Source organism: Myxine glutinosa, chromosome 8 (genome assembly GCF_964187855.1).
Source record: "Myxine glutinosa chromosome 8, kmMyxGlut1.1, whole genome shotgun sequence".
Lineage (NCBI taxonomy): Eukaryota > Metazoa > Chordata > Myxini > Myxiniformes > Myxinidae > Myxine > Myxine glutinosa.
In genome coordinates this window covers 2883750-2910999 of record NC_136268.1, presented here as the reverse complement: position 1 = coordinate 2910999, position 27250 = coordinate 2883750, and the positions used below count along the sequence as shown (strand labels likewise).

The following is a 27250-nucleotide window of genomic DNA, read 5'->3' as shown; positions in this document are numbered from 1 at the left end:
ACCGATTTGGTAGTGGGAAGATGGGGTGGTATTACCTGTCATAATATTAATCTCACATATATTTCTGATACATAAATGGCAGGAAGAAGACTACAAGAGAATTATAATTTTTGTATTCAAGGATACCTACAAGAAAAGGGTGCTCGGTATTACATACCTTATGATTTGGAGCATATACATGGGAATTTTGTCATTAAAAACTGGCCTTATACTGATATTGTTAAACCCACAAATAGAGACTTGTTTAAAATATTAAATAAAAATGAACTTCTCAAAGTTATGAAATATAAAACTCTTTTAGAAATCGTCAACAAATCTTATTGGTATCCTATTATGAGAAAAATAATTATAGATACAAGAATATCTCAAAATCCAGATGAGTATATGTATAATATTCTTTGGGGTTCAAACTCAAGGGTAGCAAGGGATGAGGAAGGAGTTGAAGAAGAGAAGGAGGAAGGAGTTGAAGAAGAGAAGGAGGAAAGAGAGAAGGAGGAGAAGGGGGAAAGGGAGAAGGAGGAGAGGGAGGAAAAGGAGAAGGAGGAGAAGGATGAAAGGGAGAAAAAGGAGAAGGAGGAGAGGGAGGAAAGGGAGAAAAAGGAGGAGGAGGAGAGGGAGGAAAAATATAAAAATATGACCATTCCTGAGATTAATGAAAGATTGAAGGTATTACGACAAATAAATAAATCTCAACGCACTGAAGAGGAAAATAAAGAATTAATGACTCTTCCGAACTTATTGGTTTTTAAATTTGCTATAATGAATTCAGAGCGCAGATATACAACATATAGTTGATGATGTTGGTGTTATTGACTTTAGTTAGTTTTATTTGTAAATAAATGGAGGAGAGAGTGAAGTCATTTCTAAGGATTCTTTATGTTTTAAAAATCAAGATAGAAATGTATATGTTGAAAACCAAAAAGGTTTTGGCACTATGTAGAACTTTTTCTCATAAATAAATATGAGTTATTGTCTCAAATGTAAAAAGAAAACTAAATCTAAAAATATCTCTTATGTTAAAGCTAAAAATAATAGAGTTTATCAAAAAGGAATATGTCAAGTGTGTGGTTCTAAAAAGTGTCAATTCATCTCTCCTAAAAGTGGAGGAGACATACAAAAGTTTTTGTCAGGTAGCAAATTTACAACAACTGGAATTCCAGGGGAATTACACCTTCCAGGGTATTCTTTCTGTGGCCCAGGAACAAACTTGGATAAAAGATTAGATGAGGCTGACAATCCTAAACCTTGGTCTAAACCTACAAATAGGGTTGATGAAGTGTGTATGAAGCATGATATTGCTTATGGGAAAACCACTACATTGACTGAAAAACATAAAGCCGACAGAGAAATGTTGTATAATTTGTCTTTGATACAAAATCCAACGTTGAGAGAGAAAGTTGATAGGTTTATTGTGAGAAATTTGATAAATGCTAAATTGAAACTTGGCCTTGGTTATTCACCCTCAAAAAACTATTAGGCTCTCATGATGTCATCAAGACTGAGGAGCTTTTGGCTGATGAATTACATAAACCTATAATCACAAAGTTTAAAAGAAGGAAAGTTTATTCTAAATACACCGACCACATATGGTCCGCTGATTTAATCGAACTAAAAAATGATAAGGGATACAAGTATGCTTTAACCGTTATTGATTTGAGGAGTAGATTTGCTTGGGTTGTTCCTTTGAAAAACAAGAGAGGTTATACTCTGAAGTTAGCCTTCCAACAGATATTTAATAAAAGTAAAAGAAAACCAAAGAAACTGTGGACCGATGAGGGAACAGAGTTCTATAACAAAATATTTATGAAATTTCTTAAGGGGGAGGGTATTAAATTATACAGCACCTTTAATGAAGGAAAAGCAGTTGTTATTGAGCGTTTTAATCGTACTTTAAAAGAGAAATTATATAAAAAATTCACACAACTCGGTTCCCAAAAATGGGTGTATTTTATTCAGGATATTGTAGATAATTACAATAATACAGTTCATTCATCAACAAAATCAAAACCATCAGAAACATTTACAAAATTAGAATATGAAAAGGAGATTAATTTGAGAAAGCCCAAGTTCAAAGTTGGTGATATTGTAAGAATATACAGATGGAAAAGTCATTTTGAGAAAGGTTATACAAAGAGATGGACTAATGAATTATTCAAAATCGTTGATGTAATGGATACTATGCCTTGGACTTACAAATTATATGATATGAATTGGGAAGAAATCTTGGGTTCATTTTACTCACAAGAATTACAAAAAACAAAACTGATAATTCATTAAACAACAACCATCCATACTTTCATCCACCCAGATTAGCTAATTTAATTAGTAGTAATAAAAAAAAAAAAAAAAAAAAAAAAAAATCATAAGCCACACCCACACAGACCCCACCCACAAACCCCACCCACACAGACCCCACCCACACAGACCACACCCACACAGACCACACCCACACAGACCACACCCACACAGACCCCGCCCACACATAAGAAAGCATTGGGGGCTTTTGATGATAAGAGGTTTATTTTAGAAAATGGAATTGATCGTCTCCCTTATGGTTATATAAGTATATAAGATATATATATATATAAGTGATAAGTTAAAAAGGGGGGTTAGGGATTTTAACGGGCTACCGCCACCTTTTTTACTATTATATAAATGATAGAACCAAGTATCAACCAGACTAAAGAGTGGAGGTGTAATCAACCTTGGTATATAAATGGAAAACATAACGAATGTGAAAAATATCAGATTCAAGAGGTTGAGAGAATCACTGGTCAGAAGGTTCTCAAGACGGATAAACGTATTCATTTGTTAAGTGGGGTAATGGAGGGTGGGAAGAAAAATATATTAGAGTGGAGTGAGAACTTTAATGGTTATCAATCGGATAATAAATATTATAATTTTAAAATGGTATGTGGGAGAGGAGGAGGTCAAACAAGAACCCTCCGTGAAACATACCACTTTATACTTTCACAACAAAAGGTTAAGGAACCTGTATACTTTATAAATATACTTGATGGGGATGAGTTCTATAGGAGAATGGAACTCTTAAAAAAGTTAGAAAGAGATAATATATTTATAGGCTCATTAGCAGAGTGGTCTAAGGAACTACATTAAGGGGGTAGTGGGGGGAATAGGGTAAAATTTACATGGAAGTGAGAATGATCATAGGTTCATAAGGCTAGAAGGATTATAGGTTCATAAAGGAAGAAAATCATAGGTTCATAAGGCGAGAAGGATTATAGGTTCATAAGGTGAGAAGGATTATAGGTTCATAAGGCGAGAAGGATTATAGGTTCATAAGGCGAGAAGGATTATAGGTTCATAGAGGGAGAAATAGAGGTGTTTATGATTTTTTTTAAAACAGGGGGGTAAATGACATTAGATAGGGATTTCCCATGTTAAACGGAGGTGTCCCAGAAGCAACATTTATCACCTACTTCCCCCATCCAAAACCCTGATTTTATTTTTCTACTTCCGTTAATCCACCCAGATCCACCTTTTTGAAATTCCAACTTCTTTCCTGGAGGTCCTAGCAGTATCCATGTGTTTTATACCCCTCCCCCCCCCCCTTCCCATGCCTCCTCCCCCCAAGCCCTCTCCCTCCCACAGATCTCCCTGTGTCCCTGCTCTCAAATGTTGTACTTGTGTGCTTCCCTCTCTCTCCCCATCTTGTCTCCTGCTCCTTGTCTTGTGTTGTGTTTAATGTGTTAGTTTGTCTTTTTGACCTCCGTCGCACCGCAGAGCGAAAAGTGGACTATGGTTTTACCCTCCGTCCGTGTGTGCGTCCGTGTGTGCTTCCATCCGTCCGTGCGTGCGTACCCTTGTGAGCGAAATATCTTGAAAAATAAACGAACTACTTCCTTCTAATCTGATGTGTGGGTGTACCTACGCATATGGAAGAACGCTATTGAAAATTGGGTCGCCACGTCAAAATCCAAGATGGCCGCCACCATATATGTCTGAACCTTGTGAGCGGAATATCTTGAAAAAGAAACCAACTATTCACTTCTAATCTGGTGCGCTATTGTATCTCGGCATAAGGCAGAACTCTATTGAAAATTGGGTCGCCACGTCAAAATCCAAGATGGCCGCCACCATATATGTCTGAACCTTGTGAGCGGAATATCTTGAAAAAGAAACCAACTATTCACTTCTAATCTGGTGCGCTATTGTATCTCGGCATAAGGCAGAACTCTATTGAAAATTGGGTCGCCACGTCAAAATCCAAGATGGCCGCCACCATATATGTCTGAACCTTGTGAGTGGAATATCTTGAAAAATAAACGAACTACTAACTTCTTATCTGGTGTGTGGGTGTGTCTCCAACCCACTCGCAAATATTATCGACTCTTCCATGTTTTCTGCGTCTTCCACTTTGTCAACTCGCATCACTTCACCGACGGGGGACCTAGGCATAACGCTTGTTGTGATTAATGTTAGCTCTTACACGAGCCTCGATCTTGTATACAAAAAAAAAACAAAAAAAAAAAACAACAGCCTCAGGAGGTAAATACCTCTGTGCTCGATAAAGACAACCAACTCGCTTGGAAGCACTCCGAGCAATACCAGAAATGTACTTATCCCAACGGAAGTTAGAAGACATGTCCAGACCAAAAATCTGAAGCTCCGATGATTCTGTTAAGGATGAAGATCCCATGTGCACAGAAGGGAAAGACCTGTTTCTAGAACGAGCCATGGATAACAGTTTAGTTTTCTTTGCATTGAAGGTTACCAGGCAGTCATGCCCCCATTTCAACACATCCTCCAAATCATTGTCCAGAGAAACTCCAACCTCATTGCGAGTGGCATTGAGTGAACCAGCAGATGTACAATAGAGTGAGGAATCATCAGCATACATGGCTAGCTGAGAGAACATTATCAGGAAGATCATGATAAAAACAAGGAACAATGTGGGAACAAGGACAGAACCCTGTGGAACACCAGAATTGATGGAGCAAGTAAGGGAAGATTGATGCTCAAGTACCACCTTCATCTTGCGATTTGTAAGGAAAGCTGAGATGATTGAATGCATCACTCCAGATACACCATATGACTGAAGCTTGTGGAGCAGACCCCTGTGCCACACATTATCAAAGGCTTTTGAGATGTCCAAAGCAACTAATCGAGCTTCACCCTTGAGCTCCAATGCCCTCTAGACATGATCCGTAATGAAGGATAGCAGATCACCAGTAGAGCGAGAATAGTGAAGGCCATAATAGCAGTCAGTGAGAAGTTCATTGTCCTCCAGATGGCTGAGAAGTTGTTCATTGATGAAGGAGTCAAATACCTTCCTTATTACAGGAGCTGGCTGATGGGGCGATAGTTACTTGGTTCAGAATGCTCACCGGCACCCTTGAAAACTAGGAGACAACAGAAGCCACTTTCCAGGATGAAGGAAACACTGAAGCAGACAGGTACAGGTTGAATAGCTTGGCAAGAATCGATGACAGTTCAGGACAACACATCTTCAATACAATCACAGGAATTCCCTCAGGACCAGTCGTCGCTTTTGAGACATCTAAAGTATGAATAACTCTGGCAACCTTCTTAGGATTGATAAATGGAACAGGAATATATCAGTCTGTACGAGATGGAAAATCAGGAAGAGGGTGTCCCTGATCATTGAGGGCAGAATTAGAATCAAAGTGATTTGAAAAGAGGTTAGCCTTATCCAGAGGTGAACTAACAACCTCAGGTTCATGAAAGAGAGGAGGTATAGAAGATTTTGTTGTGGTTGAGTACATTGTTGGCAATCCGACAAAATTCCCGAGAGCCAAGCCGCTGAGTAGCCGTGGTGTTTGTAATAGCAGACATGGATCTGTTCCCCCATTTGAGGAAGACACTCTCTTGATCAGGCTGTTGGTGCTCCTATGGTTCGCAGCGAGTGTACCAGAAGCCCCCCCCCCCCCCCCCGTGTGGGGAAAATTGCGTGCTTGGTCTGGGTTGTGTGGTAGAATAAATCTTTATACTATGTAACTAGTTATGAGATTGGTGAGTGAACCAATAGGTGGTCGTAAGAATGTTAGGAATGTATCTCGCTCTGTTAAAGCTGGGAGTCCGTTGTCCACCTCCTGTACAGCCCTGGGCTAGAGCACCCTCCTACTGTGTAAATGGAACTCACAGCAGGAGGGGAGCGAGTTGGTGCCAGCAGGGCGATTGTGGATGACCAAGGAGCTTCAGCGCACGGAGGATTAACTTTTAGCGCACAGGGGATTAACTCCAATTTATCCATATAAACCAGAGCAAACTTTGAGTCAACAGACTTGTCCTCAGAAGCCCTGCCCGACGGAACGAACGAATACCAACGAGTACGGCGCTGCGGAGAAACATCGGCCGAGAAAGAGGGACTATGCGGATAGAGTTATCTGGTCCATTGAGTTAACGGTAGTTATTAGTATTTGAATGAAGTGAACAACTAGTTAATAAAGTCATGACATTTTGTAAAACCTGTTTCCGATCATTGGAGTCGAGTCCCAAACCACTTCCACGACAATTGCCCAGATAGGTCAGATGGCAGAGCACTGGTGTGGTTCACCAGAGACCTGGGTTCGATTCCTGGTCTGGCATGTAATTTTCCCACATGTATCAATTTAAATATTAAAAGGCACACGGGCTGGTGGATTGGCACGTGCAGGTGGAGAGAGATCTGTTATCCTTAGATTGTAGAACCATATTCATAGTTTAAAGATACGAAAACATTGAAAGGTAGTATACAGGCTGGACAAAGAAGAAGAAGAAGAAGAAGACAAAACAAATTTACAAGCCAGTCCAAGGTACTCAATTGGACCTAATGAATGCATGCGATCACATTGTCATAACAACATCACTGATGGCATCAGGAATGCAACCAAAATGGCTACTGGACCAACCCCATGCATATCCATGACTGCACAACCATTTCGACATTTTGCACCTGTTGATAAATCAGCCTCTCAAAGCATTACCAGAGTTTGGGATCCTGTACTACCAGGCGGCCATAACCTGCAACATGTTTGTTTCCGGTACCCTTCCGAGAAACAATTCATGAAATCCCATGGGGAGTCCCAGACAAGAAAGATGAAAAATAATTGAGAACGAAGAAGCCAAGGACGAAGAAGAAAACGAGAAGAAAATAAGAGGAAGAAGAAGACTGGCTGGTGCCATTCACCTAGTCCGAAAACAAGGAAAACCCTCTTCACAGGGCCACTGTGAAGGTGGGGGTAATTAGGCCAGGCAGAAAAATAAATGTTTCAACCCCCGCTCCCCTCTGAAGATGTGACTACTCTTAGTTTGGCTACTACCCATTGACCTGCCTGGCTAGATAAGACCTACCAGGAGCAAAGCTTCCACCAGTGTAGCTCTCTGGGTCACAGGAGCACGCAAGCCTCCCCCACTACAATCAAAGCGATAGTCACAATCGGGGAAGCTCACATTTGATGTGATCTCGTATGGCCTATTCAGAGTTTACCTATTAGGGCTCGGTGGCAGCTCCGAGACCAAGAAAGGACAGAATGAGGCAAGGTGTGTGACCTACATTTGGAATTGAACACCTGCATCCAATGTTTATTCTGAATTGGATTTCTGCAGCATTTTTACTGTTTGATCTGATTTCTACTGGTTGGCAAATCCAGAACCAAATGGTTGAGACAAAATTGTTACTGCCAAGTTATTCCATCTGTTGTTTACAATAACTCAAATTGTGAATAAATTACATCTGGACGTCATTTTGGTGTGATGGGGTCTTGGTTTTGACCTGGGTTTTGTTTTGTTTCTTTCTTTTTTTAAATTGTGTATAATTGACATTTCTCCCCTAATGACTCCCCCCCCCTCCCCCCCACTCGCTTACCCCACTAAACATGCATCCCTCCTTTCTTCTTCCCACTAGTTCCTCCAGACATGTCGGTTTCCTTGGCGAAACCTCTCCCGATCTCCCCACCGCGACTTCCATCTTCAACCCTAAATGTTTCACCACTGCCCGGCACGTCTTCGCTCGTTGCTTTTTGTCGGTCTACGGGCGCTAGACCGGCCCCAGAGCTGTCGTGGCGCTTGTCTCCAAACCTGGACCCCCTAGTAAGCCTCTCACCAAATGGAAAGCCTGAGCCAAAACCTCAGGCTAGTCCTGGTGGTCCTCTGTGGACTGTGGTCTCTGAGCTCTGGTTGCGGCCATTATTGGAAGCAGACCGTCAGAAAGCCTTTTGTGTGGCCACACATCCTGCGTTTGATGAGGAATGGGAGCAAGAAGTCACCGTGAGCATTCTGTGTAAGTAGCGTGATCGATGGTATGATAATTGGACTGATATGCCAATAAATGTTTTCTTGCATTGGACAAATGGTTCTGAGGATCTGATAGAAGATGCACATTTTCCATTCACTGGGGTGAATAACGGACGAGGTTCTGCGCATTCCTGTCAATTTGTTTAGATGTGAGATATATATTTAATGATGCTAATTCATCTTGTGTTGCATGCACTTATCAAGTTAAGCCTGGTGTTGGCTTAACGGTTAAGGCGGCTGGATTAAGATCTTAGGGTCTTGAGTTTGAGACCTTGCCGTGCCGTTAAATAACACCAGGTTGGTTGCCTCAGCCTGTCATCCTTCCGAGGTCAGCAAAATGAGTACTGGCTTACTGGTAATAGGGGGCATTCCATCATCGACACAGCTGCACTCCCAGCAATGATGCAACCAGCAGCCACAGTTAGCATACAAAGTGATGATTATTGTCGGGTTTGTATGAACTGTATCTGCATATTTCCAAGTCTCGCAAAGTAAAAGCTAGCAGGTTGTTTTGGGGACCCCTCCCGGCCTCCCACTGAGTATTATATATTTTTTCCATAAAATGTCGGAGCTCATGGAGGAGCTAGAAGATAGAATGGATCAGGACGTAACAGAACAAAAGGAACAGTGGAAAGAGAGAGAGAGGGAGGGTGTCAACAACGGCAGGGTTGAGGGAGACTTGAAGAAATAGGGGATGTAGGGAAGAATGAGGGCTCGGGGAGGACACAAGGGGTAAACAACATGGATACAGCTGCAAACTCTCAGGAATTAAAAACTGGCAAGTTTGAAAGAAATGGGCTTGGGAGGTGGGGAGAGGGTAGAAACGATCATGGTTTCGGATTGGTTACGATTTGAGATGTCTGTGAACAGATGTCTTGAAGCCCTGGAGGGAAGAATGCGTTTGAGGAGAATGTGGAAATTTGTTTCACAGGTGGGGGAAAAGAGGAATTAATGAGTGGAGGTGAACAATGATCCTGGATTTTTGGAGTTTCACCAGAAGGAGGTTGATGGTGCACCACGTGCGCCCGACAGGAACCTGGGGGAGGGGGACAAAGCACAAAGCAGAGGGTGCAAGACAAGAAAGGAGGTGGAAGAAGACATGGAGACGCTGACCTGTCAGCTATGGAAAGAAAGTGATGGGCACCATGGATGCGGCTTCATCATGGGAGTTTCCAATGATCTTGAATTTGAGTTATTTACGCCATTGCTGAAAGGATGGAAACATGACCTTGACTTATCGCGTCGCCGTCACGTTTGTTGAGATCGTCCTCCTTTTGCATCACATTATGAATCTCCACTTCCTCATTACGTTCACACATCTTCATGATTGTCTGGTTACTCATAGTGTGGTCTTCTTTTGTCTGTCTTTATGGCCTTTGTCTGTCAAGTTGGAAGATACTTCTGAATATTCGGATCAAAGATCATGGTTCAGTTAGTCCAAGTGGCCAGATGTGTGGCATTGTGGTTAATGTTTTCGTTTATTAGATGCCCAGCTTGGTTAACCTTTTGGTATTGGATATTGTACGTTGGAATGCCAACTCCATTGCCAATCTGTCTCGTAAACCCGGTCTACCAGTCCGTGTCGTAAACCTGTCCCAGTGACGAGGTCAAGTTTCTGGACCATCTCAAAATGGCCAAAGGAAACATCTGTTTTTTATGATGAATCTTGATAAGTTTATTCTGAGCAGATGAAAACAAGATGGCGGAGGTTTATTGGTCATCAGTAATGAATGAATGTTTGTTTTTACTGTGTGCAGATGCCCCCGAGGTGTCTGTGGAAGGGTATAATGGGCAGTGGTTTGTGAACGACACTGGGGCCTCTTTACGCTGTGTGGTGAAGAGTAACCCTCCCGCAACCACCTTCGTTTGGACGAGGTATGAAAGCTCCCACCTTGAAGAGGACCTTTTGACAGTTGAAGTGCGAATTATGCACAAATGTACCTCTGTTTGTTTGTTGGTTCTTTATCTCACCCAACCATCTGGCCTGCTCTTTCCTTATCCGTGCACCTCGACTGCCCATTTGTATTGTTCTCCTTTCGGCCTTGCTCTCTTAATGTTATTGTATTTTTGTGAATCTCCACTTTCATAACAAGGAACGTTTATGCAGGAGTTGACCATCTGGCCCATCATTTCTGCACTGCACCAACACCAGACCAAACAAATCTGTCTCAGGGTTGGGACCCACTCTCGGTTGGGAAGGGGGAGCTGCCATGTATGCAAACAAAGTAATATTTAAACTAAAAGAAATTATTTTTTATTATTATTCATCCCACGATCCAAATTTGGAAAGCCTACTCTTCATCCCACTGTCCAAATCGTAGATATTAATTATGAATAATATAATGGTCCGAGTATTGACCCCTCAGTTACCTCATTACTTACATCCTCCCAGCTGGACATCCACCACTCGTAGCCACTCTTTGCTACCTATCACAAAACTAGTTTCCAATCCAGTTAGCCACCTGATCAGCCACTCCACGAGCTCTCACCTTGGCTAACAACCACCCATGTGGTACCTTATCAAATTCCTTCTTAAAGTCTCGATATACAATGTCCACTGCCGTTCCCTCATCCACCCAATCAGAAACTGCTTCGTAGAACTCTAAAGGATTTGTTAAACGAGACCTCCCTTTTGTAAACCCATGCTAAGAACCCATAATTATTTTGTATTTATATAAATGGTTCCTCATCTGGTACTTGATTAACAGCTGCAACACCTAACCTACAACTGAAGTCAAACTAACAGGTCTACAGTTCCACAATTCCTGTCTGGGTTAGGCAACGGTGTTACATTTGCTACTCTCCAATCCTCCGGTTCCTGCGCCGATTCAAATGAGCTGTTAAAGATATCCGCTGATGCCACGCTCATCCGCTCTGGCATCTCAAACAATACTCTAGGATGCATATTATCCGGGCCGGAGTTTTATGTTGTCTTTCCTAGCTTGCCTAGCTGCTTCTTTGCGTCCCTTACTTCTCCCTGGACCTCCTCGGCTATTGGTAAATCTCATGACTGTTCTTCTAGGGTGAATGGAAGCTTCCCTTTGGGAGCTAAAACAGAGATGGACATCTTCAACTTCATGATGCCCTTGAGCCATGATATGGCAGGGACCTATGAGTGTGAGGCCCACAATCTTGTGGGCAAAGGTCGCGCCCGTGTGAAGGCCAACATTGATGGTATGATAACGTTCGATCATTGGTGCATTGTGTGGATTAATGCTCAGATGGAGATCCACTGAGTGAAATTAAACTTCTTCTAAATGGCAAATTATCCATAAATTCCGTTGTTTGATCTCCTTTGCAGATGTCTGTTGTATATTCTGTTTCCTGCCGAAAGTATTTATTTTCCCCTTTTTTCTTGTACATTTGTTTCATTTTTCTTCAGTTCCTCCAACTACTCAACCACCTTCCACTCCTGGCAGGCAGTTTACTGGACCCATCATTACGTCCGCCAGCTCCAGGCTTCACCAAAAATCCTCCTTTCCGACTTACATGGCTATTGGGATCGCGGTTGGCCTGATTGTGTTGGTTTGTGTGGCCGTGGCATTTGCAGTTTGGGCTTACCACAACAAGCGCTGTTGCTCCCGCTCGTCTCACCTGTACTACGATGCTGCCGCTGAGAGGCAGATGGCATTGGGTAACAGTCATGGTGACAGCAATGGTAATGAAAACACTACGGTCACTGACAACACTACAAGCAAGACTGCTTTGGATAAACCTTGGCGGTTGGTTAACGAGGTCGGGCCTCCTCCATACTCTCCATCTGAGGACACACAAGGATCTGAAGAACCTTTCTTAAACCGCCCCACTGTGGGCACACCGGTCGCACCTTTCATGTTGAATGAGGCATTTGGAGATGCGAAACCACCTCGGGATCCAACCATGTTACCTGTATCGGCCAATTTTCCCATTTCAGATGCTCGTCAAAGTCTTCCCATGTCAGCCGTGCTGTCTGCTCCACCTTCTGTGTTGAACGACGAGTATGGTGACTCGGAAGAGTTTGTCACACATGGTGATGGTACAGTGGTGGCTCTCCGTGAGTGGTTTGTGTGAAGACTTTAAAATGATATTGTTGAAGACCTTAAAAACACACATTTTGCATTCTCGGTACTTGATTTTTGGACACTTTCCGCTGAGGTTTAGGACTTGGCCCAGGCTCTAGGATTTGACCCTTATTGGCAGGCTTGACAGAGGATTGGAAAGAGAACAATGACAGTGGTTTGTCATAGTTTACAATTTTATTTAGTCGATGATCAACTTCAGAAAGACCCGAGGGGATTTGCAGGCCTGGCCCATTTCCATGTTCTGCCAGAGTTGTTTTTCTGATGATTGAGATTTCGAGCAATGTTTCTCGTTGTGGAGACCTCCTGATTCATGCTGCGAGTTTAATTGAGACAAATGTGTTTGTCAATTTTTATAATGCATGTCAAAGGTCATGGAGCAGAACGATAGAGTGGTCCTTTTCACTTTCCCACCTGAACCTCTGGCTCATGATGTGTGTAACCCAGGTTCAAATCCTGTATATTGTCCTGTATATATTTGTCCATTGTCGACCTGTGACGTCGTAATTCCTGTCAAAGTACACTGATGTGTTTTCGTGTCTTTGTACTTGATGTCGTTTATGTTAAAGCTTTTCCATGAGTTTTAGATCGATTATAATGAAAAAGGACACATGGATAGCGGAGGGAATGTTCATGTGGAGGGGAATTTAGAGGTGGGGGTGGTTGAGGAGAGATGGGCATTACGGTTGTAAAACTAAATAATAAAGGATTTTTTTTTTCATTGTTTAAAGTTCAATTGCTGTAGTTAGAATCCAACTCTTAAAGTTTATTTCTTCTTTTAGTTCAAAGTCTGTTGTCGTGAATTTCTGGTGGAACATGATGGAACATGTTTTGAAAGGATCCAAGTTCCACCATTTAATTACTACTAAATTCACCAGACGGTTAGGTATTTTTAGTTTGTTTTCTTTGGATAACATTAAATAAACCATTTTGGGCTTCACCCTGGTTTATAAGAAAAACTTGTTAACGTAAACGTGTGACATAAGAACGATGAACCTATGGGAAATGATGCAACAACCGCTACTGGCAGGCGGGTACTGCGGTTTAACATCTATCTGAGGAGTGGTGCACACACACTATCCTGCCAGCCAAAAAATAACTTATAACGCTACAAAAAGAAAACGCACTAGTTGGAATGAAATTTTTTTTTTTTACAGCGTAGCCGTATGGCAATGCCATCTTGAACAGTGTTTATATGTATGTATGTATGTCCCTTCTGCTGACATTTTGCAGGTTCATTCCCTTTAAAATCCATTTTCTCTTCAACCGTTGGTCCGATTGACACAACATTTTCAACATAGGGAGCGCCTCCTGTCTATTTGTTAATGATAGTTATGACGTCATAGGTCACGTAGTATGGGCGCCATCTTGGAAAAGGCAAAAAAAAAAAAAAGAAGCAAATCTCTATCTCCAAAACTGCTCCATGGAAAAACATTGAAAGGTGGCTCATTGTAAAGTAGTTCCCATGGGGAATAACATATGTTAATGATGATGTCTTGGGTGCCTTCATTATGATGTCATAAATCAATAAGCAGAACGATTGACCCGATCAGTATGAAATTTATTGAGCGTGATTTGGGATAAATTGTTCGAGAATTTTTTTGATGACGTCATCGGTCACGTGGTTTGGCAGCCATATTTTTACGGCGTAGCCCGTAGGTCAATTTGCCTGTCCCTCACAAACGTTCACCAATCAGAGTTGAGGATCTGGTCACATGACGGGGCAACAGATCCTCCACTCGGCATATCCAAGCCCAGCTACGCCATTGTTTGACTATCGGCCTTGTTTTCTCATCCATTATATTTCTATTGTCAAGAATGATATTTTAAAGTTGTCAAACTGATTATTAATGCTCCCACCAGCAGTGGTTCCTTGACATTCAAAGTCTGTACATTATCCCTAAATTCTGTTGTTTGATCTTCTTCACAGATGTTTGTTGTTGAATATTCCGGTTCCTACCGAAAGCATTTATTTTTCTATTTTTCTTGCATGTTTGCTTTCATTTATTTTTCTTCAGTTTATCCAATTATTCATTAACCACCTCTTTATCTGGGCATGCCTCTTGCTGGACCCATCAGCACATACTGGTTCCACGCTTATGAAAAAATTCTCCATTTTGATTTACTTGGCTGTAGGGGTCACACGTGGCCTGAATGTGTTGGTTTGAGTGGCTGGGGCATTTGCGGTTTGGGCTTACCACAACAAGCGCTGTTGCACCCGCTCGTCTCACTTGTAGCACGACGCTGCCGCCCAGAGGCAGATGGCATTGGGTAGCAGTCATAGTGACAGCAATGGTAATGAAAAAACTATGGTCACTGACAACAAACACCACAAGGAAGATTGCTTTGGATAAACCCTGGTTAATGAGTTTATTCATAAACAATCAAATTTATTCATATACTGTTGAACCCCAATATTCACGGAGAATACGTTCCTGGAAAACGCTGCATATGTCGAATCCACAAATGAAGGGGCAAAGTTTCAAAGGGAAAAGGGCGATAGGTTCCTGGCGGTTCGTGATTCATAAGGGAAATTTAAAAAAAAGTTTAAGAATACCAATGCACATAATTACAGTTTCATTAAAGATGCTTTCAAATAAAAATACTGTAAACCATTCCAAAAGCGTTAGCTCACTCTTTTGCCATGAGTGTCATGTTACTTTATCGAAAACTAATCATTTGTTTTGCTTCGATCTTGCGTGGTCTCCAAAGCGCATCTCAATCCCTGAAATAGTCGCTGGTTCAACCGTTCAGAGTCCAAGCCTGAATGAAAACACGGCACTCAGCATTATCTTACGTACATAGACGTTGAGTTTAAATTGCATAATTTCAAAGGTCTTGGCCTCATAGTCCTTGTGTTAAAATTTAATTTTAGATCCAAAATAAAAGTTCATCTTTACTTGCTGTACCATGAACCAGTAAATCTTGTGCTGATCAGCGAGGCCGGTTCATGAAACAGTAAGCCAAAATGAACTTTTAATTTTGGATCTAAAATAAAATGAAATTCTAACACATGGACTGTGAAACCAGGACGTTTAAAATTATGCAAATTAAACTCAACATCCATCTTCGTAAGACAATACAGTATACCGCATCTTCCTCTTCCGTTTTATGCATGTGGCTGGTGGGAAATGGTTTATGTGTGGTTCGTGGAAGATTGTTTTATCACTGTGTTATGTGCGTGGCTGGTGGGTGATGGTTGGTTAGAGCTGCCTTGTGTTTATTCCTGGCTGGCAAGAAGATGGTTTTGGAACTGTCATGCGCGTGGATGGTGGGGGATGGTTTTTGGCGCCCGCAAAGCACAGGGCCGAAAATCTAAAGGCAGGTCCCATTTTATGAACTGCAAATACAAGTGGTCCGCAAATGTCAAATCTGCGAATGTCGGGGTTTTATGGTACACACATCCTCCCAATCAAATTCATTCATATAAGCACTGCCTCCCAATCAATTTCGTTCATAAACACACTGCTCACAATAAATTTCATTCATAAACACACTGCCTCCCAATTTATTTCATTCATGAACACACTGCCTCCCATTTAAATGTATTCAGAAACATGCTGCCTCCCATTTAAATGTATTCAGAAACACGCTGCCTCCCAATTAGATTCATTCATAAACACGCTGCCTCCAAATTAAATTCATTCATAAACACGCTGCCTCCCATTTAAATTTATTCATAAACACACTGCTCCCCCCCCCCCCCCCCACCCCCAATTTATTTCATTCATAAACACACTGCCTCCCAATTAAATGCATTCATCAGAACACTGCCTTCCAAATAAATTCATTCATGAGCACACTGCCTCCCAATTAAATGCATTCATCAGAACACTGCCTCCCAATTAAATTCATTCATAAACATGCTGCCTCCCAATTAAATTCATTCATAAACACACTGCCTCCCATTTAAATTCATTCATAAACACACTGCCTCCCAATTTATTTCATTCATAAACACACTGCCTCCCAATTTATTTCAGTCATAAACACACTGCCTCCCAATTAAATTCATTCAGAAACACACTGCCTCCCAATTAAATTCATTCATAAACACACTGCCTCCCAATTAAATTCATTCATAAACACACTGCCTCCCATTTAAATTCATTCATAAACACACTGCCTCCCAATTTATTTCATTCATAAACACACTGCCTCCCAATTTATTTCAGTCATAAACACACTGCCTCCCAATTAAATTCATTCAGAAACACACTGCCTCCCAATTAAATTCATTCATAAACACACTGCCTCCCAATTAAATTCATTCATAAACACTGCCTCCCAATTTATTTCATTCATAAACACACTGCCTCCCAATTAAATGCATTCATAAACACACTGCCTCCCAATTAAATTCATTCATAAACACACTGCCTCCCAATTTATTTCATTCATAAACACACTGCCTCCCAATAAAATTCATTCATAAACATGCTGCCTCCCAATTAAATGCATTCATAAACACACTGCCTTCCAATTAAATTCATTCATAAACACACTGCCTCCCAATTAAATTCATTCATAAACACACTGCCTCCCAATTTATTTCATTCATAAACACACTGCCTCCCAATTAAATTCATTCATAAACATGCTGCCTCACAATTAAATTCATTCATAAACATGCTGCCTCCCAATTAAATTCATTCATAAATGCACTGCCTCCCAATTAAATGCATTCATAAACATGCTGCCTCCCAATTAATTTCATTCATAAACATGCTGCCTCACAATTAAATTAATTCATAGACATGCTGCCTCCCAATTAAATTCATTCATAAACATGCTGCCTCCCAATTAAATTCATTCATAAACGCACTGCCTCCCAATTAAATTCATTCATAAACATGCTGCCTCCAAATTAAATTCATTCATAAACACGCTGCCTCCAAATTAAATTCATTCATAAACACGCTGCCTCCAAATTAAATTCATTCATAAAGACGTTGCCTCCAAATTAAATTCATTCATAAACACGCTGCCTCCAAATTAAATTCATTCATAAACACGTTGCCTCCAAATTAAATTCATTCATAAACACGCTGCCTCCAAATTAAATTCATTCATAAACACGCTGCCTCCAAATTAAATTCATTCATAAACACGCTGCCTCCAAATTAAATTCATTCATAAACACGCTGCCTCCAAATTAAATTCATTCATAAACACGCTGCCTCCAAATTAAATTCATTCATAAACACGCTGCCTCCAAATTAAATTCATTCATAAACACACTGCCTCCCAATTAAATTCATTCATAAACACGCTGCCTCCAATTTAAATTCATTCATAAACATGCTGCCTCCAAATTAAATTCATTCATAAACACGCTGCCTCCAAATTAAATTCATTCATAAACACACTGCCTCCAAATTAAATTCATTCACAAACACGCTGCCTCCAAATTAAATTCATTCGCAAACACGCTGCCTCCAAATTAAATTCATTCATAAACACGCTGCCTCCAAATTAAATTCATTCATAAACACGCTGCCTCCAAATTAAATTCATTCATAAACACACTGCCTCTCAATGAAATTTTTTTTTGCGATTAAACGAGAGAAAATGAATGTTGAAAATGACACGAACAGTATGTTGTTGACCCAAACAGGTTACAGCTCAATTTTATATGGTTTTGAGCTGTTGGGAAGTTGTTTGTTTGGTAATACACACATGTCGATTTCACTTCAAACAGTGAATGTCACTAAATGTCCATTTTACCATTTATTTTCCTGTTGTTGCATCACCTTTTCCCTGAGATATTCTGATTCATGAAGCAATTTATGATTGCATACCAGTGAGATTATTTTCAGGTACTTGTACTGGAAACTTACCTGTGATTACTGTTTGCACTGCTTTTTGTGAGTACACAACTCTTTGTTCGTTTTGCCCTGAACCAGTTTTATGATGTTGACAGCCATTTCACAACTTTTTTTTGTTTTTTTTCCTTGTTTGATGCACGTGTATATTTATTGCTGCATCCTTTTTTGCTTGTGACAGCTTTTGTACAGTATACCAGGAATGTAATTTGACCAAATGACTGATATTTGACCACTTGATGTATTCCTCCAATTTTGGCTTCCTGCTGCCAAATTTTGGCTTCTGTCTCTGTCTCTCTCTCTCTGTCTCTGTCTCTCTCTCTCTGTCTGTTCATAAACTGTCTCTGTGTCTCTCTCTCTCTCTCTCTCTCTCACTCACTCACTCACTCACTCACTCACTCACTCACTCACTCACTCACTCACTCACTCTCACACACACACACACACACACACACACACACACACACACACACACACACACACACACACACGTAATTGAAGTCAGGAACTGATGTTTAATTAACGACTCGGGCAAGATGAACTAGAATAAGGAAAACTTAACTTGTCGGATATTACTTACGTTTGCATTGAGGGAATGTTAACCTGTACAATCATGTGAATGCATTTGAGTGATAAGGATGAAATGCTGCAAATTGAAAACAAGCCAATTTGAGTTGTGTATAAACATAAAGCATTAGCTTTATTAAAATCGTTAATTTTCACTTTATTTCATATTGATAATGGTCCAATTATGCTATAGTAATAATGGTACAATGATGCTGTATCCATAATGGTCCAATTATGCTGTAGTGATAATGGTATAATGCTGCTATATCAATAATGGCACAACGATGCTATATCGATAATGGTACAATGATGCTATATCCATAATGGTAGAATGATGCTATGTCGATAATGGCACAATAATGCTATATCGATAATGGTACAATGATGCTATATCGATAATGGTACAATGATGCCATGTCGATAATGGCACAATAATGCTTTGCTGTCTTGGAGAGGTACCTGTAGTTTTCGGTGGGATGCTTGATTTGTAATTTTTGTGACTTTCAGTGATTTTTATTTTTTGCTTTGCCATCTGGATTTCAGGTTGATGCCCCCATAATTACAGCAATTACATTTCAATCTCAAAACATACATTAATAGGTGGAACTTGCACATTAACTCGCTTATGTCGGTGGATTTTCATCTGTGCTGTTAATAAGCACACTGCCTCTCAAACAGATTCATTCACAAACACACTGCCTCCCAATAAACTCATTCACAAACACACTGCCTCCCAATAAACTCATTCACAAACACATTGCCTCCCAATCAAATTCATTTATAAACACAATTTCTCCCAATAAAATTCATTCATAAACATGCTGCCGCCCAATTTATTTCATTCATAAACACTAGCTTCCAATTAAATTCATTCATAAACACTGCCTCCCAATTAAATTCATTCATAAACACACTGCCTCCCAATTAAATTCATTCATAAACACTGCCTCCCAATTAAATTCATTCATAAACATGCTGCCTCCCAATTAAATTCATTCATTCATAAACTGCCTCCCAATTAAATTCATTCATGAACTGCCTCCCAATTAAATTCATTCATAAACACTGCCTCCCAATTAAATTCATTCATAAACATGCTGCCTCCCAATTAAATTCATTCATAAACATGCTGCCGCCCAATTTATTTCATTCATAAATTCTACCTTCCAATTAAATTCATTCATAAACACTGCCTCCCAATTAAATACATTCATAAACACGCTGCCTCCCAATTAAATTCATTCATAAACGTGCTGCCTCCCAATTAAATTCATTCATGAACACACTGCCTCCCAATTAAATTCATTCGTGAACACACTGCCTCCCCATTAAATTCATTCATAAACATGCTGCCTCCTAATTTATTTCATTCATAAACACTACCTTCCAATTAAATTCATTCATAAACATGCTGCCTCCCAATTAAATTCATTCATAAACACGCTGCCTCCCAATTAAATTCATTCATAAACAAGCTGCCTCCCAATTAAATTCATTCATAAACACGCTGCCTCACAATTAAATTCATTCATAAACATGCTGCCTCACAATTAAATTCATTCATAAACATGCTGCCTTAATTAAATTCATTCATAAACATGCTGCCTCCCAATTAAATTCATTCATAAACGCACTGCCTCCCAATTAAATGCATTCATAAACATGCTGCCTCCCAATTAAATTCATTCATAAACATGCTGCCTCACAATTAAATTAATTCATAGACATGCTGCCTCCCAATTAAATTCATTCATAAACATGCTGCCTCCCAATTAAATTCATTCATAAACGCACTGCCTCCCAATTAAATGCATTCATAAACATGCTGCCTCCCAATTAAATTCATTCATAAACATGCTGCCTCACAATTAAATTAATTCATAGACATGCTGCCTCCCAATTAAATTCATTCATAAACATGCTGCCTCCCAATTAAATTCATTCATAAACGCACTGCCTCCCAATTAAATTCATTCATAAATGCACTGCCTCCCAAGTAAATGCATTCATAAACACATTGCCTCCCAATTAAATTCATTCATAAACATGCTGCCTCCCAATTAAATTCATTCATAAACACGCTGCCTCCCAATTAAATTTATTCATAAACACGCTGCCTCCCAATTAAATTCATTCATAAACACGCTGCCTCCCAATTAAATTCGTTCATAAACGCACTGCCTCCCAATTAAATTCATTCATAAACACACTGCCTCCCAATTAAATTCATTAATAAACATGCTGCCTCACAATTAAATTCATTCATAAACATGCTGCCTCACAATTAAATTCATTCATAAACATGCTGCCTCCCAATTAAATTCATTCATAAATGCACTGCCTCCCAATTCAATGCATTCATAAACATGCTGCCTCCCAATTAAATTCATTCATAAACATGCTGCCTCACAATTAAATTAATTCATAGACATGCTGCCTCCCAATTAAATTCATTCATAAACATGCTGCCTCCCAATTAAATTCATTCATAAACGCACTGCCTCCCAATTAAATTCATTCATAAACGCACTGCCTCCCAATTAAATTCATTCATAAACACACTGCCTCCCAATTAAATTCATTCATAAACACACTGCCTCCCAATTAAATTCATTCATAAACATGCTGCCTCCCAATTAAATTCATTCATAAATGCACTGCCTCCCAAGTAAATGCATTCATAAACGCATTGCCTCCCAATTAAATTCATTAATAAACATGCTGCCTCCCAATTAAATTCATTCATAAACATGCTGCCTCCCAATTAAATTCATTCATAAACGCATTGCCTCCCAATTAAATTCATTCATAAACATGCTTCCTCCCAAGTAAATGCATTCATAAACGCATTGCCTCCCAATGAAATTCATTCATAAACATGCTGCCTCCCAATTAAATTCATTCATAAACATGCTGCCTCCCAATTAAATTCATTCATAAACGCACTGCCTCCCAATTAAATTCATTCATAAACATGCTGCCTCCCAATTAAATTCATTCATAAACGCACTGCCTCCCAATTAAATTCATTCATAAACATGCTGCCTCCCAATTAAATTCATTCATAAACGCACTGCCTCCCAAGTAAATGCATTCATAAACGCATTGCCTCCCAATGAAATTCATTCATAAACATGCTGCCTCCCAATTAAATTCATTCATAAACATGCTGCCTCCCAATTAAATTAATTCATAAACGCACTGCCTCCCAATTAAATTCATTCATAAACATGCTGCCTCCCAATTAAATTCAATCATAAACATGCTGCCTCCCAATTAAATTCATTCATAAACGCACTGCCTCCCAATTAAATTCATTCATAAACATGCTGCCTCCCAATTAAATTCATTCATAAACATGCTGCCTCCCAATTAAATTCAATCATAAACATGCTGCCTCCCAAGTAAATTCATTCATAAACATGCTGCCTCCCAATTAAATTCATTCATAAACATGCTGCCTCCCAATTAAATTCATTCATAAACATGCTGCCTCCCAATTAAATTCATTCATAAATGCACTGCCTCCCAATTAAATTCATTCATAAACATGCTGCCTCCCAATTAAATTCATTCATAAACATGCTGCCTCCCAATTAAATTCATTCATAAACGCACTGCCTCCCAATTAAATTCATTCATAAACACACTGCCTCCCAATTAAATTCATTAATAAACATGCTGCCTCACAATTAAATGCATTCATAAACATGCTGCCTCACAATTAAATTCATTCATAAACATGCTGCCTCCCAATTAAATTCATTCATAAACGCACTGCCTCCCAATTAAATGCATTCATAAACATGCTGCCTCCCAATTAAATTCATTCATAAACATGCTGCCTCACAATTAAATTAATTCATAGACATGCTGCCTCCCAATTAAATTCATTCATAAACATGCTGCCTCCCAATTAAATTCAATCATAAACGCATTGCCTCCCAATTAAATTCATTCATAAACATGCTGCCTCCCAATTAAATTCATTCATAAACATGCTGCCTCCCAATTAAATTCATTCATAAATGCACTGCCTCCCAATTAAATTCATTCATAAACATGCTGCCTCCCAATTAAATTCATTCATAAACATGCTGCCTCCCAATTAAATTCATTCATAAACGCACTGCCTCCCAATTAAATTCATTCATAAACGCACTGCCTCCCAATTAAATTCATTAATAAACATGCTGCCTCACAATTAAATTCATTCATAAACATGCTGCCTCACAATTAAATTCATTCATAAACATGCTGCCTCCCAATTAAATTCATTCATAAACGCACTGCCTCCCAATTAAATGCATTCATAAACATGCTGCCTCCCAATTAAATTCATTCATAAACATGCTGCCTCACAATTAAATTAATTCATAGACATGCTGCCTCCCAATTAAATTCATTCATAAACATGCTGCCTCCCAATTAAATTCAATCATAAACGCACTGCCTCCCAATTAAATTCATTCATAAACACACTGCCTCCCAATTAAATTCATTCATAAACACACTGCCTCCCAATTAAATTCATTCATAAACATGCTGCCTCCCAATTAAATTCATTCATAAATGCACTGCCTCCCAAGTAAATGCATTCATAAATGCATTGCCTCCCAATTAAATTCATTAATAAACATGCTGCCTCCCAATTAAATTCATTCATAAACATGCTGCCTCCCAATTGAATTCATTCATAAACGCATTGCCTCCCAATTAAATTCATTCATAAACATGCTTCCTCCCAAGTAAATGCATTCATAAACGCATTGCCTCCCAATTAAATTCATTCATAAACATGCTGCCTCCCAAGTAAATGCATTCATAAACGCATTGCCTCCCAATTAAATTCATTCATAATCATGCTGCCTCCCAATTAAATTCATTCATAAACATGCTGCCTCCCAATTAAATTCATTCATAAATGCACTGCCTCCCAATTAAATTAATTCATAAACATGCTGCCTCCCAATTAAATTCAATCATAAACATGCTGCCTTCCAATTAAATTCATTCATAAATGCACTGCCTCCCAATTAAATTCATTCATAAGCACACTGCCTCCCAATTAAATTCATTCATAAACATGCTGCCTCCCAATTAAATTCAATCATAAACATGCTGCCTCCCAATTAAATTCATTCATAAACGCACTGCCTCCCAATTAAATTCATTCATAAACGCACTGCCTCCAAATTAAATTAAATCATAAACATGCTGCCTCCCAATTAAATTCAATCATAAACGCACTGCCTCCCAATTAAATTCATTCATAAATGCACTGCCTCCCAATTAAATTCATTCATAAACATGCTGCCTCCCAATTAAATTCAATCATAAACATGCTGCCTCCCAATTAAATTCATTCATAAACGCACTGCCTCCCAATTAAATTCATTCATAAACGCACTGCCTCCAAATTAAATTCAATCATAAACATGCTGCCTCCCAATTAAATTCATTCATAAACATGCTGCCTCCCAATTAAATTCAATCATAAACATGCTGCCTCCCAATTAAATTCATTCATAAACGCACTGCCTCCCAATTAAATGCATTCATAAACATGCTGCCTCCCAATTAAATTCATTCATAAACGCACTGCCTCCAAATTAAATTCAATCATAAACATGCTGCCTCCCAATTAAATTCATTCATAAACATGCTGCCTCCCAATTAAATTCAATCATAAACATGCTGCCTCCCAATTAAATTCATTCATAAACATGCTGCCTCCCAATTAAATTCAATCATAAACATGCTGCCTCCCAATTAAATTCATTCATAAACGCACTGCCTCCCAATTAAATGCATTCATAAACATGCTGCCTCCCAATTAAATTCATTCATAAACGCACTGCCTCCAAATTAAATTCAATCATAAACATGCTGCCTCCCAATTAAATTCATTCATAAACATGCTGCCTCACAATTAAATTAATTCATAAACATGCTGCCTCCCAATTAAATTCATTCATAAACGCACTGCCTCCAAATTAAATTCATTCATAAACACACTTCCCCTCAATTAAATTCAATCATAAACATGCTGCCTCCCAATTAAATTCAATCATAAACATGCTGCCTCCCAATTAAATTAAATCATAAACATGCTGCCTCCCAATTAAATTCAATCATAAACATGCTGCCTCCCAATTAAATTCAATCATAAACATGCTGCCTCCCAATTAAATTCATTCATAAACATGCTGCCTCCCAATTAAATTCATTCATAAACATGCTGCCTCCCAATTAAATTCAATCATAAACATGCTGCCTCCCAATTAAATTCATTCATAAACATGCTGCCTCCCAATTAAATGCATTCATACACGCACTGCCTCCCAATTGAATTCATTCATCAACCCACCCCCCCCCCCCCCACCCCCAATGAATTTTTTTTTCCATTAAATGAGAGAAAATGAATGTTGAAATTGACACGATCAGTATGTTGTTGACCCAAACAGGTTAAAGTTCACTTTTATATGCATTTGAGCTGTTGTGAAGTTGTTTGTTTGGTAATATGCGCAACACACATGTCTATTTCACTTACAACATTGTTAATGTCACTAAATGTCCATTTTACCATTCATTTTCCGATTGTTACATCACCTTTTCCCTGAGATATTCTGATTCATGAAGCAATTTATGATTGCATACCAGTGAGATTGTTTTCAGGTACTTGTACTGGAATGCTAATCCCCGCTCTTGCAGGGAAAATGGCCTTAAAATGCCTGTTGTTGATGTTGTTGTACTACTACTTGTACTGGAGACTTACCTGTGATTACTGTTTGCACTGCTTTTTGTGAGTACACAACTCTTTGTTCGTTTTGCCTTTAACCAGTTTAATGTTGTTGACAGCCATTTCACAACCATTTTTAAGATTTTGTTTGTTTTATGTGCGTGTATATTTATTTGCTCGTGACGGCTTTTGTATACCAGGAATGTAATTTGACCAAATGCCTTTGATATCACATTTGAAAATATTGGCCTATGCAAGCAATAGATTCTTCATTAACGCGCTATTGGTGCAATGACCTTCAATTCATGTTTTAATAACCTAACTTGGTACTGTATCAAATGGTTTTTACTTATTCTTTATTGGGAATTAAATACTTGTTTTTAACTTTGGTCTTCTTGACTTCTTGGATTAGGTTGGAATCAATGGGGAGGAGGACGAAATTCCTAAGGGAATGCCCCGCTGAATGCAATGATAAAGGCGGCGCCATTGTTGTGACATCGCTGGTACCCAGAATAACCTGGAAGTGACAGCATTTCGCGCAAATTCAGCGGCTGTGTTTGTCTCGTCTAATACTCCTGGGTTTTGTCTCTTCTGTGTGTCCATGTGTGTGAGAGGTGGGTAATTTGCAGCTAAATTCTGAACCTCAGATCATGTATTGTATTTTTACCTCCGCCGCCAAAGGTGGACGGAGGTTATGTTTTCACCCCTGTTTGTCTGTCTGTCGTTGTGGACGGATTCGGACAATATTTGGTGGAGTGGTTGGGTATGTGACAAGGATGAAATGGTTAGGTTTTGGTGAAGATCCAGATGTGAATCAGAATATTTTTTTGGGCATTATTCACCATTGAGAGATACAGCCGCAAACGATATATATCACGGTATCTCAAAAAACTTGGCTGATGCCTTACCTTCAAGAACCACATCGAGAAGACAAAGGCAAAAGTGAGTGCACTAAACAACATCCTGAATAAGCTCACTAACACAAGATGGGGCGAAAGCTCGAAAACATTGAGAATCGGTGCACCTGCTCTTTGCTAATGCTTGTCACATTTGGCTCGGCGGCCGTATGGTCTAAAAAATCAATGGCCACTAGCAATTATAGGGCGGCCGCAGTATTTCCACGGTCACACAATGTAGCAGTCACATATGTTTTTATTTTTCGGGTAGCCGCACGGGGTATTTAGAAATTGTGGAGACCGAAAACGTGGGGGTGCCTACGGTCTTTGATTTGATGTCGCACGGTGACCTTAGGTCGTCCCTGCGGCGGCCATAGAATTTTCAAGGCAGACGCAAGGTAGCCTCAAGGTGCCCGCAAGGCGACCGCAGGGGGGCCCTAAGGCGAACGTGCGGCCAGACGGACGGTAACGAGTGGGTATATATACCAGTTCTTTTTCATATGTATATCATATCTCATATCTGTCATATAGATTGTGGACCAGGTTATATACAGATGGCGCTGGTTGTTCCTCAATGGCAGAGGCTGGGCTACCTGCGCATGCAGCTGAGGCGGGTGCATCGAGAGCGAGATTACCTGATTGCAGCCCTTACCTGATTGATTGCAGATTACCTGATTGTGTGGCAAACACCTATACTCCGATCTCTAGCGGTAGCGCACGGTCGACGCAGACTGCCACAGAGGCCGTACGTAGGACGCACGGCGGGCGTAGGGGAACTGTGCGTCGACCCTGCGTTGCCCGCAGGTAGTCACACAGACCGCAAGGCCACCGTACGGTGAACACAGGGACGCCTTAGGACTACCCTACGGCGACCGTGGAAATAGTGTGGCCCCCGTAATTTTTTGG

The 27250-nt window shown here is 39.8% G+C and overlaps 2 protein-coding genes across 5 annotated transcripts in view; one reads left to right on the top strand and one right to left on the bottom strand.

Moving 5' to 3' along the window:
- LOC137412854 (nectin 1a) overlaps window positions 1-25832 on the top strand; it is a 46436-nt gene extending 20604 nt beyond the window's left edge. For 3 of the 4 annotated variants that reach the window (XM_068098181.2, XM_068098183.2, XM_068098182.2), the window contains exons 4-7: window positions 7868-8242; window positions 10014-10131; window positions 11279-11430; window positions 11639-25832. In XM_068098181.2, the coding sequence (XP_067954282.2) occupies window positions 7868-8242; window positions 10014-10131; window positions 11279-11430; window positions 11639-12306 (1313 nt within the window). In that variant the 3' untranslated portion in view covers window positions 12307-25832. The remainder of the gene's footprint in view (window positions 1-7867; window positions 8243-10013; window positions 10132-11278; window positions 11431-11638) is intronic. The other variant, XM_068098185.2, reaches the window with a different exon arrangement.
- The window catches only part of LOC144893208 (uncharacterized), a 301836-nt gene that overhangs the window by 90341 nt on the left and 184245 nt on the right, over window positions 1-27250 (bottom strand). The gene's annotated exons all lie outside the window — the stretch shown is intronic.